This window comes from Eubalaena glacialis, chromosome 11 (genome assembly GCF_028564815.1).
Source record: "Eubalaena glacialis isolate mEubGla1 chromosome 11, mEubGla1.1.hap2.+ XY, whole genome shotgun sequence".
Taxonomy (NCBI): Eukaryota; Metazoa; Chordata; class Mammalia; order Artiodactyla; family Balaenidae; genus Eubalaena; species Eubalaena glacialis.
Window position 1 is genome coordinate 101,663,185 of NC_083726.1, and position 18,634 is coordinate 101,681,818.

The 18,634-nt window shown below is 37.0% G+C and overlaps 1 protein-coding gene across 1 annotated transcript in view; it reads left to right on the forward strand.

Moving 5' to 3' along the window:
- Nucleotides 1–18,634, forward strand: part of PLCZ1 (phospholipase C zeta 1) — a 39,785-nt gene that overhangs the window by 12,739 nt on the left and 8,412 nt on the right. The window contains exons 6-8 of the mRNA XM_061205361.1: nt 10,672–10,788; nt 11,875–12,047; nt 15,246–15,378. Coding sequence (XP_061061344.1) covers nt 10,672–10,788; nt 11,875–12,047; nt 15,246–15,378 — 423 coding nt within the window. The remainder of the gene's footprint in view (nt 1–10,671; nt 10,789–11,874; nt 12,048–15,245; nt 15,379–18,634) is intronic.

Here is an 18,634-nt window from a genome sequence, read left to right on the forward strand (position 1 = left end):
TCATAGAAATGGGACCTAAGAAGTGACCAAAGTAGGCAGGTTTTATACTTTTTAGACAAAGAAACAATAAATTTGTGAGGAATTGACAGGACAAAGAAACTTAGGTTTTGGGTGACCAATTAGTGAAGAAGTCAAACAGAATTTGGGCTTGGGGTAGTAAATTAAAGAAGTCACAAAGTTTGTTTTCACAGTCTTCTCAGCCCTGAGTTCCCTGTCTTTGGTGGGAAGGGTGTCCTACGTTCAGACGCAGGGAGTGCATCTTTCATGTGAGACATTTATTTCCTGCTTTGAAGGAGACAGAAAGGAGGGATAGAGTGTCCCTCTTGCATTGGCCATTTCTTAAGTCACTTTAATTCAAAATAATCAATATGTCACTGAAGCACATTTTAGGGGCAGCCTACCCTGTGCCTCAGCAGTCAATTAACTTAGTAATCAGAATCAGGTGACTCTCCATATCCTTTTTAAAAATTGCAATCTACCATCTTATGTAGAAGCACCATGGCAGAGAAATCAGCACCTGCAACTGACTTGAGAAAAGCTGTTGGCTATTAGGAAATACAGATTCTGGTATATTTGTTGGTTAACCTCATTGGGTTCGCCATCAGTACCCTAGGGTTTTGAGGCATGCTTTAGCTTATCTCCTCAAACTGCCTATTAGAAAGATCCTATATTATAGGGCTTTTCTTTTTTTTAAACTGAGGCTTGTGACCAAAAATCAATTCAGTATATCTAAATGACAGTTAAAAGAATAGAATAGAGTAGAATGGAATGGAATATAATAAAATGGAATGGAATAGAACAAAATAATAGAATGGAGAAGATGTATTGTAGGCAGGAAGAATAAGTATTGTTTTATGAAACAATTTTGTGTGTGTGTGTGTGTGGTGTTGGGTTGTGATATAAAGCATATTTTTTACTGTGAACTATTGTCAACAGAGTTTGAATTTGAATGACCTACTTTACTAGCCTCCATCGTTTCAAACTATTGGATGGTTTTTGTTGTTGTTCATGGAGACAGGACGTCTGGGCACAGCTAAAGTCGTTATAATTCTCTCACTCTCATCATATTAAACACTTGCTCAAAATCTGAAAAGGGACTGGGTAGTTCAGAGAAGAGTCATAAAATATAGCATCAGCCTTTCTTTGGAAAGAGTATAGAACATTTTTCTTGTGCCAAAAGTTAATAGTAAATAATTAATGATTGGGCAAAGATGTTCTGCAAGGATGTCTATCATTATTAAAAACATAATAAACATCATTAAGTTTATAATAGGGAAAAATCAGAAACAGAAATTTTCATATGTGTGAATGCTTTTCAGTCATTTAAAAATAATGTCGTAGGTGAATATTATTGAAATGGAATGATTTTCATGTTATCTTAGTAAGTTAAAAAGTGGAAGTTTATAAAAGGGAATAAACAATAAGATTCAATTAAAAATAAGTATATACATATGACAAAAGAATGGAAATATATATATACCAAGAGTTTAACAGGGTTATTAATTGAGTGGTGAGATTATATGTTGTTTTCTTATTTTTTCTTATTTAATTTTCACATTTCTCATGCTATGTGAAAACATAGCATGTTTAATTTCTAAATCTCAGAAGTAACAAAATCATGTTAAGGATGCATAGTGATCATTCATGTTTATCGCTTTGTAGATGAAAAAAATTAAGACCCAGAAGAGTATGTATTTTATCAACAGATAGACATCTAGTTTAGGACTGGATAAGGGATCATGACACGTGGGCACACAAAGTGCATTTGTACATGAGTAGCTTCAAAGTGAACTTTTCCTCAAGGAGAGGATAACTTCTAAAATTGAGTGTTAATTAAATTAACTGTAATTACTATTAACTTCAGTAACTGTAATTTTTTACCTGACAATGCTTCCTAAAGAACAGTTTTTAGGATGAGGGTGGCAATGATTCTGTTCTAGCCTGAATAGCAAATAGAGTGGACATAGGCAATAACCATTTCTTCCATGACTGGTCACCATATTAGCAGAAATAGTTGTGGGAACAGGATCTGCTTAGTGAAAGAATAAAAACCTTGGAGAAACATAAAATCTATGTTCAAAAATTTGAGGGGTGTCCAATGGTAAACGGTGTAAATTAGTTTTGAATCTTAAGTGATTTAAATAGAATTACTAGAAATGTGTAAAAATATATAAGTAGAAACATAAAGAATATGTATAGAAACTGAAACAGACTCTGTGTGTGGGTGTGTGTGTGTGTGTGTGTGTGTGTGTGCTTCAAGTATAGACATTGTCTTACTTTCCTTGTAAGGAAAACATTTGAAATAATCAGAAGTATTGGGAGGTAGCAAGTTCTCTTTCTTTTTTTTTTTTGAAGAACAAATGCCTTTTATTTTTTATTTTATTTTATTTTATTTTATTTTATTTATTTATTTTTTAAACATCTTTATTGAAGTATAATTGCTTTACAATTGTGTGTTAGTTTCTGCTTTATAACAAAGTGAATCAGTCATACATATACATATGTTCCCACATCTCCTCCCCCTTGCATCCCCCTTCCTCCCACCCTCCCCATCCCACCCCTCTAGGTGGTCACAAAGCACCTAGCTGATCTCCCTGTGCTATGCGGCTGCTTCCTACTAGCTATCTATTTTACATTTGGTAGTGTATATATGTCCATGACACTCTCTCACCCTGTCACATCTCACCCCTCCCCCTCCCCATATCCTCAAGTCCATTCTCTAGTAGATCTGTGTCTTTATTCCCGTCTTACCCCTAGGTACTTCATGACCTTTTTTTTTTTCCTTAGATTCCATATATATGTGTGTTAGCATACTGTATTTGTTTTTCTCTTTCTGACCTACTTCACTCTGTATGACAGACTCTAACTCCATCCACCTCATTACAAATACCTCCATTTCATTTCTTTTTATGGCTGAGTAATATTCCATCGTATATATGTGCCACATCTTCTTTATCCATTCATCTGTTGATGGACACTTAGGTTGCTTCCATGTCCTGGCTATTGTAAATAGAGCTGCAATGAACATTTTGGTACATGACTCTTTTTGAATTATGGTTTTCTCAGGGTATATGCCCAGTAGTGGGATTGCTGGGTCGTATGGTAGTTCTATTTTTACTTTTTTAAGGAACCTCCATACTGTTCTCCATAGTGGCTGTATCAATTTACATTCCCACCAACAGTGCAAGAGTGTTCCCTTTCCTCCACACCCTCTCCAGCATTTATTGTTTCTAGATTTTTTGATGATGGCCATTCTGACCGGTGTGAGATGATACCTCATTGTAGTTTTGATTTGCATTTCTCTAATGATTAATGATGTTGAGCATTCCTTCATGTGTGTGTTGGCAATCTGTATATCTTCTTTGGAGAAATGTCTCTTTAGGTCTTCTGCCCATTTTTGGATTGGGTTGTTTGTTTTTTTGTTATTGAGCTGCATGAGCTACTTGTAAATCTTGGAGATTAATCCTTTGTCAGTTGCTTCATTTGCAAATATTTTCTCCCATTCTGAGGGTTGTCTTTTGGTCTTGTTTATGGTTTCCTTTGCTGTGCAAAAGCTTTTAAGTTTCATTAGGCCCCATTTGTTTATTTGTGTTTTTATTTCCATTTCTCTAGGAGGTGGGTCAAAAAGGATCTTGCTGTGATTTATGCCATAGAGTGTTCTGCCTATGTTTTCCTCTAAGAGTTTGATAGTGTCTGGCCTTACACTTAGGTCTTTAATCCATTTTGAGTTTATTTTTGTGTATGGTGTCAGGGAGTGTTCTAATTTCATACTTTTACATGTACCTGTCCAATTTTCCCAGCACCACTTATTGAAGAGGCTGTCTTTTCTCCACTGTATATGCTTGCCTCCTTTATCAAAGATAAGGTGACCATATGTGCGTGGGTTTATCTCTGGGCTTTCTATCCTGTTCCATTGATCTATATTTCTGTTTTTGTGCCAGTACCAAACTGTCTTGATTACTGTAGCTTTGTAATATAGTCTGAAGTCAGGGAGCCTGATACCTCCAGCTCCATTTTTCGTTCTCAAGATTGCTTTGGCTATTCGGGGTCTTTTGTGTTTCCATACAAATTGTGAAATTTTTTGTTCTAGTTCTGTGAAAAATGCCAGTGGTAGTTTGATAGGGATTGCATTGAATCTGTAGATTGCTTTGGGTAGTATAGTCATTTTCACAATGTTGATTCTTCCAATCCAAGAACATGGTATATCTCTCCATCTATTTGTATCATCTTTAATTTCTTTCATCAGTGTCCTATAATTTTCTGCATACAGGTCTTTTGTCTCCTTAGGTAGGTTTATTCCTAGATATTTTATTCTTTTTGTTGCAATGGTAAACGGGAGTGTTTTCTTAATTTCACTTTCAGATTTTTCATCATTAGTATATAGGAATGCAAGAGATTTCTGTGCATTAATTTTGTATCCTGCTACTTTACAAAATTCATTGATTAGCTCTAGTAGTTTTCTGGTAGCATCTTTAGGATTCTCTATGTATAGTATCATGTCATCTGCAAACAGTGACAGCTTTACTTCTTCTTTTCCGATTTGGATTCCTTTTATTTCTTTTTCTTCTCTGATTGCTGTGGCTAACACTTCCAAAACTATGTTGAATAATAGTGGTGAGAGTGGGCAACCTTGTCTTGTTCCTGATCTTAGTGGAAATGGTTTCAGTTTTTCACCATTGAGGACAATGTTGGCTGTGGGTTTGTCATATATGGCCTTTATTATGTTGAGGAAAGTTCCCTCTGTGCCTACTTTCTGCAGGGCTTTTATCATAAATTGGTGTTGAATTTTGTCAAAAGCTTTCTCTGCATCTATTGAGATGATCATATGGTTTTTCTCCTTCAATTTGTTAATATGATGTATCACGTTGATTGATTTGTGTATATTGAAGAATCCTTGCATTCCTGGAATAAACCCCACTTGATCATGGTGTATAATCCTTTTAATGTGCTGTTGGATTCTGTTTGCTAGTATTTTGTTGAGGATTTTTGCATCTATGTTCATCAGTGATATTGGCCTGTAGTTTTCTTTCTTTGTGACATCTTTGTCTGGTTTTGGTATCAAGGTGATGGTGGCCTCGTAGAATGAGTTGGGGAGTGTTCCTCCCTCTACAATATTTTGGAAGAGTTTGAGAAGGATAGGTGTTAGCTCTTCTCTAAATGTTTGATAGAATTCGCCTGTGAAGCCATCTGGTCCTGGGCTTTTGTTTGTTGGAAGATTTTTAATCACAGTTTCAATTTCAGTGCTTGTGATTGGTCTGTTCATATTTTCTATTTCTTCCTTGTTCAGTCTGGGCAGGTTGTGCATTTCTAAGAATCTGTCCATTTCTTCCAGGTTGTCCATTTTATTGGCATAGAGTTGCTTGTAGTAATCTCTCATGATTGTTTGTATTTCTGCAGTGTCAGTGGTTACTTCTCCTTTTTCATTTCTAATTCTATTGATTTGAGTCTTCTCCCTTTTCCTCTTGATGAGTCTGGCTAATGGTTTATCAATTTTGTTTATCTTCTCAAAGAACCAGCTTTTAGTTTCATTGATTTTTGCTATTGTTTCCTTCATTTCTTTTTCATTTATTTCTGATCTGATCTTTATGATTTCTTTCCTTCTGCTAGCTTTGGGGTTTTTTTGTTCTTCTTTCTCTAATTGCTTTAGGTGCAAGGTTAGGTTATTTATTCGAGATGTTTCCTGTTTCTTGATGTAGGCTTGTATTGCTATAAACTTCCCTCTTAGAACTGCTTTTGCTGCATCCCATAGGTTTTGGGTCGTCGTGTCTCCATTGTCATTTGTTTCTAGGTATTTTTTGATTTCCCCTTTGATTTCTTCAGTGATCACTTCGTTATTAAGTAGTGTATTGTGTAGCCTCCATGTGTTTGTATTTTTTACAGATCTTTTCCTGTAATTGATATCTAGTCTCATAGCGTTGTGGTCGGAAAAAATACTTGATATGATTTCAATATTTTTAATTTACCAAGGCTTGATTTGTGACCCAAGATATGATCTATCCTGGAGAATGTTCCATGAGCACTTGAGAAAAATGTGTATTCTGTTGTTTTTGGGTGGAATGTCCTATAAATATCAATTAAGTCCATCTTGTTTAATGTATCATTTAAAGCTTGTGTTTCCTTATTTATTTTCATTTTGGATGATCTGTCCATTGGTGAAAGTGGGGTGTTAAAGTCCCCTACTATGATTGTGTTACTGTCGATTTCCCCTTTTATGGCTGTTAGTATTTGCCTTATGTATTGAGGTGCTCCTATGTTGGGTGCATAAATATTTACAATTGTTATACCTTCCTCTTGGATCGATCCCTTGATCATTATATAGTGTCCTTATTTGTCTCTTGTAATAGTCTTTATTTTAAAGTCTATTTTGTCTGATATGAGAATTGCTACTCCAGCTTTCTTTTGATTTCCATTTGCATGGAATATCTTTTTCCATCCCCTCACTTTCAGTCTGTATGTGTCTCTAGGTCTGAAGTGGGTCTCTTGTAGACAGCATATATATGGGTCTCGTTTTTTTATCCATTCAGCCAGTCTGTGTCTTTTGGTGGGAGCATTTAATCCATTTACATTTAAGGTAATTATTGATATGTATTTTCCTATTCCCATTTTCTTAAATGTTTTGGGTTTGTTATTGTAGGTGTTTTCCTTCTCTTGTGTTTCTTGCCTAGAGAAGTTCCTTTAGCATTTGTTGTAAAGCTGGTTTGGTGGTGCTGAACTCTCTCAGCCTTTGCTTGTCTGTAAAGGTTTTAATTTCTCCATCAAATCTGAATGAGATCCTTGCTGGGTAGAGTAACCTTGGTTGTAGGTTTTTCTCCTTCATCACTTTAAGTATATCCTGCCACTCCCTTCTGGCTTGCAGAGTTTCTGCTGAAAGATCAGCTGTTAACCTTATGGGGATGCCCTTGTGTGTTATTTGTTGTTTTTCCCTTGCTGCTTTTAATATGTTTTCTTTATATTTAATTTTTGACAGTTTGATTAATATGTGTCTTGGCGTGTTTCTCCTTGGATTTATCCTGTATGGGACTCTCTGTGCTTCCAGGACTTGATTAACTATTTCCTTTCCCATATTAGGGAAGTTTTCAACTATAATCTCTTCAAATATTTTCTCAGTCCCTTTCTTTTTCTCTTCTTCTTCTGGGACCCCTATGATTCGAATGTTGGTGCGTTAAATGTTGTCCCAGAGGTCTCTGAGACTGTCCTCAGTTCTTTTCATTCTTTTTTCTTTATTCTGCTCCGCAGTAGTTATTTCCACTATTTTATCTTCCAGGTCACTTATCCGTTCTTCTGCCTCAGTTATTCTGCTATTGATCCCGTCTAGAGTATTTTTAATTTCATTTATTGTGTTTTTCATCATTGCTTGGTTCCTCTTTAGTTCTTCTATGTTCTTGTTAAATGTTTCTTGCATTTTGTCTATTCTATTTGCAAGATTTTGGATCATCTTTACTATCATTATTCTGAATTCTTTTTCAGGTAGACTGCCTATTTCCTCTTCATTTGTTAGGTCTGGTGTGTTTTGACCCTGCTCCTTCACCTGCTGTGTGTTTTTTTGTCTTCTCATTTTGCTTATCTTACTGTGTTTGGGGTCTCCTTTTCACAGGATGCAGGTTCGTAGTTCCCGTTGTTTTTGGTATCTGTCCCCAGTGGCTAAGGTTGGTTCAGTGGGTTGTGTAGGCTTCCCAGTGGAGGGGACTATTGCCTGTGTTCTGGTGGATGAGGTTGGATCTTTTCTTTCTGGTGGGCACGTCCACGTCTGGTGGTGTGTTTTGGGGTGTCTGTGGCCTTATTATGATTTTAGGCAGCCTGTCTGCTAATGGATGGGGCTGTGTTCCTGTCTTGCTAGTTGTTTGGCATAGGGTGTCCAGCACTGGAGCTTGCTGGTCGTTGAGTGAAGCTGGGTCTTGATGTTGAGAAGGAGATCTCTGAGAGATTTTCGCCGTTTGGTATTGCGTGGAGCTGGGAGGTCTCTTGTAGACCAGTGTCCTGAAGTTGGCTCTCCCACCTCAGAGGCACAGCCCTGATTCCTGGCTGGAGCACCAAGAGCCTTTCATCCACACGGCTCAGAATAAAAGGGAGAAAAAATAGAAAGAAAGAAAGAAAGAGGATAAAACAAAATAAAATAAAGCTATTATAATAAAAAATAAGAAAAAATTATTAAAAATAAATTTATTAAGAAAAAAATATTTTTTAATTTTAAAAAATAGATTTATTAATTTTTTATAATAGAAAATAAGAAAAAAATTATTAAGAAAAAAATTTATTAAGAAAAAAAATTTTTAATTTTTTAAAATAAAAAATGTTAAAAAGCTTATTAAAAAAATTTTTTAAATTTTTTAAAAATAGAAAATAAGGAAAAAATTATTAAGAAAACATTTATTAGGGAAAAAAATTTTTTTAAGTAAAAAAAAAAAAAACGGACGGACCTAACCCTAGGACTAATGGTGAGAGCAAAGCTATACAGACAAAATCTCACCCAGAAGCACACACATATACACTCACAAAAAAAGGAAAAGGGGAAAAATTAATATATCCTGCTCCCAAAGTCCACCTCCTGAATTTGGGATGATTCGTTGTCTATTCAGGTATTCCACAGATGCAGGTACATCAAGTTGACTGTGGAGATTTAATCCGCTGCTCCTGAGGCTGCTGGGAGAGATTTTCCTTTCTCTTCTTTGTTCGCACAGCTCCTGGGGTTCAGCTTTGGATTTGGACCCGCCTCTGCATGTAGGGCGCCTGAGGGCGTCCGTTCTTCGCTCAGACAGGACGGGGTTAAAGGAGCAGCTGCTTCGGGGGCTCTGGCTCAGTCAGGCCGGGGGGAGGGAGCGGTACGGAGGAGGCGGGGCGAGCCTGCGGCGGCAGAGGCCGGCGTGACGTTGCAGCAGCCTGAGGCGCGCCGTGTGTTCTCCCAGGAAAGTTGTCCCTGGATCACGGGACCCTGGCAGTGCCGGGCTGCACAGGCTCCCGGGAGGGGAGGTGTGGATAGTGACCTGTGCTCGCACACAGGCTTCTTGGTGGCGGCAGCAGCAGCCTTAGCGTCTCATGCCCGTCTCTGGGGTCCGCGCTGATAACCGCGGCTCGCGCCCGTCTCTGGAGCTCCTTTAAGTGGCGCTCTTAATCCTCTCTCCTCGCGCACCAGGAAACAAAGAGGCAAGAAAAAGTCTCTTGCCTGTTTGGCAGCTCCAGACCTTTTCCCGGACTCCCTCCCAGCTAGCTGTGGCGCACTAGCCCCTTCAGGCTGTGTCCACGCCACCAACCCCAGTCCTCTCCCTGGGATCCAACCTCCGAAACCCGAGCCTCAGCTCCCAGCCCCGGCCCGCCCCGGCGGCCGAGCAGACAAGCCTCTCGGGCTGGTGAGTGCTGGTCGGCACCGATCCTCTGTGCGGGAATCTCTCCGCTCTGCCCTCCGCACCTCTGTGGCTGCGCTCTCCTCCGTGGCTCCGAAGCTTCCCCCCTCCACCACCCGCAGTCTCTGCCCGCGAAGGGGCTTCCTAGTGTGTGGAAACCTTTCCTCCTTCACAGCTCCCTCCCACTGTTGCAGGTCCCGTCCCTATTCTTTTGTCTGTGTTATTTCTTTTTTCTTTTGCCCTACCCAAGTACGTGGGGATTTTCTTGCCTTTTGGGAGGTCTGACGTCTTCTGCCAGCGTTCAGTGGGTGTTCTGTAGGAGCAGTTCCACGTGTAGATGTGTTTCTACTGTATCTGTGGGAAGGAAGGTGATCTCCGCGTCTTACTCGTCCGCCATCTTGCCCAGACTCCCTCTATTTTATTTTTTAATAACTATTTATTTATTTATTTTTGGCTGCGTTGGGACTTTGTTGCTGCACGCTAGCTTTCTCTAGTTGCGGTGAGCAGGGGCTACTCTTCTTTGTGGTGTGCGGGCTTCTCATTGCGGTGGCTTCTCTTGCTGAGGAGCATGGGCTCTAGGAGTGAGGGCTTCAGTAGTTGTGGCATGCGGGCTCAGTAGTTGTGGCACACGGGCTTAGTTGCTCCACGGCATGTGTGATCTTCCTGGACCAGGTCACGAACCAGTGTCCCCTGCATTGGCAGGCGGGTTCTTAACCACTGTGCCACCAGGGAAGTCCTGCAAGTTCACTTTCAATGGAGGGATGCAAACAGAAATTGAATGAATTTTGGGGAAAGATACTATGGTGGTTAGAAGGTCAGCTGGAAGCTGAGTTGAGTAACTTTAAGGTCCCTTTCAGCCCTGAGGATCTGTTAAATATTCAACTTGATTAACTTGGATGACATCACATAGTTTTATATGACTTCTGTGCGATTCTGTCCTAATGTGAAAACCAAAGTGAAAAAAACCAAAATGGGTAAAGATACTTTTGTTTCCAAAAATGGATGCACTTTATTTTGGAATTTTATATACTCTATGTCAAAGTGAAATTAATTTGGATGTGAACAAAAAGAAATATAGTATCCAATTGTTTCTTTCTTCGAGTGAATAATTACATAAAATTGTTTAATAAAAAATAATTATTAACTTTTCAATAACAGTGAATTACACTGCCAAACAAAGGCATGAATTTATTTTGATTTCCATGAATTGCAAATATTTCTGCCAGGACAATAGACATCAACATTATTGAAACTGTAGTAGAATTAAATAAATATATAGACATAGTAGTTTATTTGAAATCTTTGCAATGTTTTAATACATTTCTTTTTTTAGCCAATGAATTTATTCTTCACACCACGAAGTTCATTACCAGAATATATCCCAAAGCAACAAGAACGGACTCTTCTAATTTTAATCCTCAAGAATTTTGGAATGTAGGTTGTCAAATGGGTATGTTACATAGGATATTGAGTTTTTTGCAAAAATAAGATAAAATAAATTCATTTTGTGAATTAAAAGATTCATGAAAAGAGCTTCCTTTGAAGAATTTTCGACCCTGGGTGTTTTGGAGTCAAGCAATGATGAATCATTGGCTTCAAGGGTTGAAGTTATTCCTAAATAGGTTGAAAAGGGTAAATCTAGGTGAGGGTAGAAGCATGGAGGTTAAATTCATGAAGAGTTTGCATGGGAATTGTAGGAATGGGAAAAAGAAACCAAAAAGAGATGTAAGAGGACAGTGAAGGTCAAGTCCTTTGCCTGAAAGATTTGCTAAAGGCCTCTTCAAATCAAGTGACCTCTGCTTTTTGTACTTTAATCACTTCTGCATTCATAGTGTTGAAAAGTAAATCTGCATAGCTTTGTTATTTGTCCTTGACTGACTCTCCTTATTCCAAATTGATCAACTGGTGTACCAGTGGGACGAACCAGTCAGAAAGTGCCAGGTGTTAACCCTTCTGCTGCTGAATTGTGACAAGGCCCATAGGTTTTCAGAGAGGGAGGGAGCGGGGTCAGGATGGTAGGGAGGGCAGTGGGGTGTAGATGGTGGTACTGCATATAGTGGCTATTTACCAGCCTATATGGAGTTGTTTCTGTATTTTAACAACAATTATTGCTCTGCCTGTTCCTCGCTTTCTCCTCAAGTGATTACAGTACCTCTTTAGACCCGAAAGTTTATGATACAGTTGGTGTCTTCCCTTCCAGCATTTAATGTACTGATTTTCTTTACTCTCATATTTCCTGAATGTTTTCTGACATGTACATTGCTATTCTATAATCTATGCTGTATGCCATTTTGATTTTTTAACTCAAAGCTGTAAAATAATTTGCAGATTAAATTTTGAAACTCACCTTCATATGTTAACAAAGACATGGCAAAAGGAAAGGTTTAAAAATCATGATTTATTTGACTAATGCTTACTCTTAAAATGTTCGAAGATATATAATTCATGATTAGGTTTCAGTAAACTGTTTAATTGCGTTTCTTTAGATATACCCTCTATTTCCTGACCATGTCAAAATAGTCTTTTTCCCTCACAGTGGCCTTAAATTTCCAGACCCCTGGTCTGCCTATGGATCTTCAAAATGGGAAATTTTTGGATAATGGTGGTTCTGGATATATTTTGAAACCACACTTCCTAAGAGATAGTAAAACAAAGTTCAATCCAAATAAAGCACTAATGGACAGAAATCCAATCATACTTATGATAAGGGTAAGATTAATTTCTTTTTCTTTTACCTTTATTGGTTATGATATAAGCTAGATAGTATGCATTAATATTTTTAGTTCTATTGATTTTCTTTAATGCCTTTTAAATTTCTGTTAATCTTTTCAGGTAATGTAGGTGGGTGGTATTTCAACATCCTTCCGAATCTGAAAAATGTCTTTCCATTGCCTTTTTGCATGAATGAAAAAAATTGCATAGTTCTACTTAGAGGAACTAGTCTAGTTGTTCTAATTGTTGTTCTAGTGAGAAGATGGGGTGTTTCAGCCACTTCTTCAGATCCCTTCCTAATCCACACAAATCTCATTGATGCGCTTCTGTGGATTTCTTCTTTCTTTTTTAATCTATATGCAAACGATTCTTTCTCACTTTCATTTGTGAGTGAGAAAGAATTTCTTAATCCTCATCTCAAACTAAACATTCTCCTTGTATTCTTTTATACACATTCACTGTTTCAACCACAAACAATGCCCAAATCTGACCTCATTTTTGGACTATAAAGGCTTATTTTTAATAGCCTACTTAGCATCCTTACCAATATTCTGTCAAACTTAAAATATTAAAGCCTGAACATCCCTTCCTCGTCAAATCTACTTCTATTTTATTTAAATCTCAGGGAATTGAGTCAAATTCCTTGACTCAATTAACTCAGGCAAGAAAAGTGGGAGCTATTCTGGTCTTCCACATCTCCTTCACTTCCCATGTCTGATCCATTTCTAAGTTCTGTAGATCTCACTTTAAATGTCTTCCTTGTCCATCCCCTTGATCTGATGTCATTTGTTACTGTCTTTTTTTTAGGAATCTGTTACCTGTCATCACCTCCATTCCTTTGGCTTCCTAAGGGGTTTTCAGGTAGCCTTGTCTCAGTTGTCCTGATCCATCTTCCACAAGTCAACCAGAGAGATTTTGCTGCAGTGCTAATCTTATCATGCCTACTTAATATCTATTTGTGTCTCCTGATCGTTTTCTTAGTCTGGCTTTGTCCTACTCCTCTAGCCTCATCTCTCACTTCTTCCAGCCTTTCAACCCATTCTGAAACTGTATGGAAGCCTTCTTTTTTGTCCACAATGACTCTTCTATGTATTGCATATGCTATTTCCTTTGATTGGACTGCTCTTCCATTCTTCATCTGCCTATTGCATTCTGACTCATTTTTCAATACTTTGTCACTTCTTTTTGGAAGCTTTTTCCTGTGCTAAGTTGTGCTTCTTTTGAATTCTTCTGTTTTTCCATAACACCCTATACATGCATACATTATGGCACTTACCACACTGTAAACTATAACTATCTACTTGTTATACTTGTCTTTCTCCCCCCACTTGTCTGAAGGTCCTTTAAGGATAAGGACTGTGTTTTGTTCAACCCTTATCCACAGTGACTGACACAAAGTATATGCTCAATACATGTAGGTTAATTGAATGAATGATTTCTTTTTCAAGTTGAGAATACTAAAGAGAATATATGTGCTCTTTTATTGCGAAAGTGAAGATGGAGGATAGCTGGTATGCGTAGATGTTTACAAATGCCACCTGTTTGTATTCTGAGAGGTCTAATGTAGGGGTGTAAGTGACATGGTGTGAAAGAGGCAGGGTTGATGATTTTCCTAGGAAGTTGCTGCCATAGCCATGTGTGTCTTCCCCTCTTGTCCTGATTGTTCTAGGGAGCTTTGTGATTACATTATGACTTGCATAATCAAATTGTGGAGAGCATGATTTGGGAATAAAATACCTAGTTTTGCCATTTGCTTTCTTATGTCCTTGATGAAGCCATTTAACATTTCTGGTTTACTCTTTGTCAACTGTAAACAGAGAACTTTGGATTAAATCAGTTATTTTCAAGCTTATAAAAACTAAGGTATCATTTTCTAAGTTTAAAATCTCGTATGTAAGACCAATAGATGAAAGCAGAACTATCTGGTTGACCACTAAGGGTTTTCTGTTTGACATCCATCCTCTGCAGCGGCCCCTGGAAGGGCTTTGTGAATCAGAGTGTACAAATTATTTGAACAATAAATCTCTAAATTCTATTTCAGTGCTCATATTCTATTATTATTTAGTTATAAATTTTTTTTGGCATGAGATGCACCTTCTCCATATTGACAAGGGTTTATTACCTGAAGGGCCTATATTCAGCTGATAGGCTCTGGTATCAGTGTACTAGTTTTTCACAGTCAATGTTCTTTCAAGTTACCTTGATATCTAATTATGCTTATTGATAAATGCCCGTTCCATACTGGTTGTTAAATATTTGCACAGTTACTCTGGTTTCTAGCTGATGCCATAATTTGTGGATGTAGGAAAGAAAAAATTACACACTGGCACTTTTTTCTTTTCTTTTCCTTCTCTTTTTCTTTCTTTTTTCACAATTATTTATTTGTTCCTCTTTATTATAATCTTCAGAAATTGAAATCATGTCTCAATTTTTTACATTAGTACACTCTATAAATAAACTAGTACACTTCAAATACTGGGTTTTTTTAAAATTCTGACTTTGTTCCTTAAAGTAAAACAAATCTGTGCTTCAACAATTAGCTTGACTAATAGAAGACTAAATAAAACTATTATTAGTTACTTTGTTAAGCATTTTTCTGCTATCCAGTCCCTAATATATATATGAAATAATCGATTTTGTCAAACTCAGGTTACTTATGATAATATAGAAAACAATGGTTAAGGTAAAATTTCATGATAAATTATCCAAACATATAAATTATACTGTCAGAAAATGCTATCATAGGAAATTATGTGTTTTTTCTTATATTTCAGAAGTCGTATTTATAGTGTACAATTTTTTTGTTGTATATATACAATATGAATTTGAAAAGAGTTCATGTTTTTGGAGTGACTCAGCCTGAATTACAGTAGAAGGGGACCATAACAATGCTTTTAAAATAAAAATATTTGTTGGACCATCAATCTTGGAGAATGTGGAATCTATTATAATCACACATTGGTAAAATGGAATAATTTAGACATGTTCCTGGTCATCATCTATTGATACTTGAGGATAAAAGAGTTAAAATTAAAAATTGGCACTATTTTCTACTTTCAGTTTGTTTGTTTGTTTGTTTTGGTGGGAAATGACTTAGTCAATCATGATTTTTGGAAAACCTATTTTATTTTGAAATTAAGCAGTGATGCAGTTTGACATTCTGCTAAATTCTTGAATTCCCTTATTTTTGTGCAGCTCATCAGTGGGATCCAGTTGCCTCCCAGTTATCATTCATCATCTAACAAAGCTGACACATTAGTGATTGTAGAAATTTTGGGGGTTCCAAATGATCAAATGAAACAGCAGAGTCGTGTAATTAAAAAAAATGGTGAGCTCCTAATATATTTTATCGAACATCTATTAGACTTCTTGTTGAAAAGCTTAAAAATTATATATTGATAGAGTTTTGATACATATTTATTATTCATAAGGGAAAGGTTTTGCATTATGTTCAAGATGACCAAAGTGTTATATGCAGCAAAAACAATTTGACAATGACTTAATTTTGGCTAGATGTATTTTCAGATTATAGATACAAAAATGTATCTGACCTGAAAAATTAGTGCTTTTTCCATTTTTACTTCCTTTTTATGTTTCCTTGTATGACTGAATTAAGAGCGACATTTTGACAGCTGCAAATCTACTTAGCTTCTAGCCTCTGTGTAAAATAAAGAACTTAAGATTTCTCTGATACAGCATGTTACGTAGTTTTACTTCACTACTTGAATTATTTTAGATCAGAGGTCTGTGGCTTCTGACTCAGGCTAAGGATGCCATAGAAACCTACTCGTACAGTATTTGGATAAAAAATTCAGTCATTTTTGCCAGAAGGGAAATGTAGGAATGGAAGAAATGACTTTGGTAAGATTTTCAGTGTTCCAGCATCCCATGATAGTTTAGGTAATACAGTACTGACATTGTTATTTCTTCTCTGAAGTTGAAATCATGAATGAAATTAGAAAAGTATAGATTCTTGGGGTTGACTCTTAGAATCACCTGGGAAGAGAGCTTGCAACTGATCCTTTGAGTCTAGAATCTTCTATGAGTAGATATTCCCAAAATATAGTGGACTTCATTTCAGAGTCTGGAAATATGCTCCAGGCTAAATGGCACAGACAGAGAAGCAGGTGCAGTCTTAGTAGTCTTCTTCTTCTTCGGTGATAATCCCCCCCCACAAATGTCCAATGTTCAACTCTTCCCAAATCCAGAATATTCCTCCAGCATGGCCCCTAGTGCAAAAGGCATGAAAAAAGGTTTGGGAAGTTTTGCTACCTCATCCTATGTTATCAGTGGGAAGGGATATTAGTGATGACTTCCTGCTTTATTTGGCACCCCTTAGAGTTGAAATGGCAGTGTAAAGAAATGGTAACTGCTATCAGGAAGCTTCTAGTAACCTATCCCTTGTTTTCTCCATCCCCTTATTTGAATCTTCATGACAAAATGTACAGAACATTAATTTATTCAATGCAACCCTTATATAATACTATGATTCTAGCTCCCATTAGAAATTTGATTGCATCCCTGGGTTTTATGAGAATATCCCTACAGAAGTTCAGTTTGGTTCATCAGACATTTCTGGGCCCATTATATTAAAAACCTGGTTCTAAGTATCAAAAAAACTTCAAATCTCTGTTTATTAACTGCATTCTTATGTATGTCCCAACTAATTCTATTGTAGATAGTTTACAGTTCAGAGTGGAATATGAGATATAAGTAAAACTGTTATGAAACAGTCATTAGTGCTTTAAAGAAAGTACAAAGAATAGTATGGAAGGGGCAAATTTGGAGATGGTTCTTGGCAAATGAGTAGAATTTTTTATAGAGATTGAGGATAAGGGAATTTTTTCCTTTTTCTTTTTCTCTTTCTTTCCTTTTTTGGCCATGCTGAGAGGCTTGCATGATCTTAGTTCCCTGATCAGGGATTGAACCTGGGCCACGGCAGTGAAAGAGCCAAATCCTAACCACTGGGCCGCCAGGCAATTCCCAAGGATAAGGAAATTTAAGGCAAAAGTAATAATATGAGTGCTAAAACATGGAGAAAACAAAATTCAAACATGTTAGGGAAAAGTAAAGAAGTTCAAATGCAATGTACTTAAGAAAGATTAGTGTGAGATAAAATGAGAAATTTACCTTGGGTATGGTCATGGAAAATAGTGAAAGCCATGATAAGGCAGTAGAAACTTTCTTTTCTGTATAAAATGAATAAAATTAAAACTTTTAAACAGGGATATAAAACACTAAGAGAGTTGAGCATTCCGGAGATCGTTTCTGCAGAGTAGAGAGGACAAAGTGTGTGAGAGAGAGATGAGAAATACAGAATAGAGTTAGATGTGATCTCACGGTTAGAGTATGTAGAAGTCAGGTCCCAAAGAAGGGCTGTGGCATCAGAAAAGGAATGGAGGATGCATGTGAGGAACACTAGAAGACTAAGGATGTAGATAACTGGACAGGAGGGATTCTGAGATCACTTAGCTACTAGGGTAATGGTAGTGTAATGAAAGACATGAGAGTCTGGGAGGAAGACGATCACATTTGGGTAAGGTGGAGAAGTGATTTTTAACTATATTTGTAACTAATCAAATTTGGTATTCTGGTTTATTTTTTATTTATTTATTTTATTTTGACACTAAAAGGACTTTCATATATATCTATATATGATTGTGTGTGTGTGTGTGTGTGTGTGTGTGTGTATGAAAGAGTGAAAGACAGTACGGTGAAGGAGGGTTGGAGGAGGAAGAATAAATTAGTATAAGAATTTTGTGCAGACATTTTTCAGTGTCTATAAAGAATTGACTCTTAAACCTGCCCCTGTACTCCATTGAATTATTTCTTTTCTTAGGGCAAGGTAAGATGGTTATTATTCCAGTGTGAGTCAATTTGTTTAATATTTTTACGGGCAGAGACTGCATTCTGGATTACTTCCTAGTAAATGTGCTCTTGTGACCACAGATGCATCATAGAAAACATAGATATGGTATAATTAGTCATAAATGCTTCAATATTTCTTGAAATGTAACTCAAAGGACAGATCTATTGAAGTAGTAGGTGTAGCTTGCCTTTGTACAATGAAAAATAATACATTATTTTTCTCTGAACTTTTGAGTTTTTATTAAATAAGAGTGTATATTTGATCTGGATGTGAATTTCTTGATTCCATTCAATTATGCTTAATTTTTTTCTGATTTGGTTCACATTGTGATACAATTTGGATTTCTTGTTTGGCAAGAGAGTGTTTGGGATAATCTATTTTGCTAAGGACATAAATTACTCATTGACTTTGTATTTTTTTTTTAACATCTTTATTGGAGTATAATTGCTTTACAATGGTGTGTTAGTTTCTGCTTTATAACAAAGTGAATCAGCTATACATATACATATATTCCCATATCTCTTCCCTCTTGGGTCTCCCTCTCTCCCACCCTCCCTACCCCACCCATCTAGGTGGTCACAAAGCACCGAGCTGATCTCCCTGTGCTATGCGGCTGCTTCCCACTAGCTATCTATTTTACATTTGGTAGTGTATATATGTCCATGACACTCTCTCACTTTGCCCCAGCTTACCCTTCCCCCTCTCCGTGTCCTCA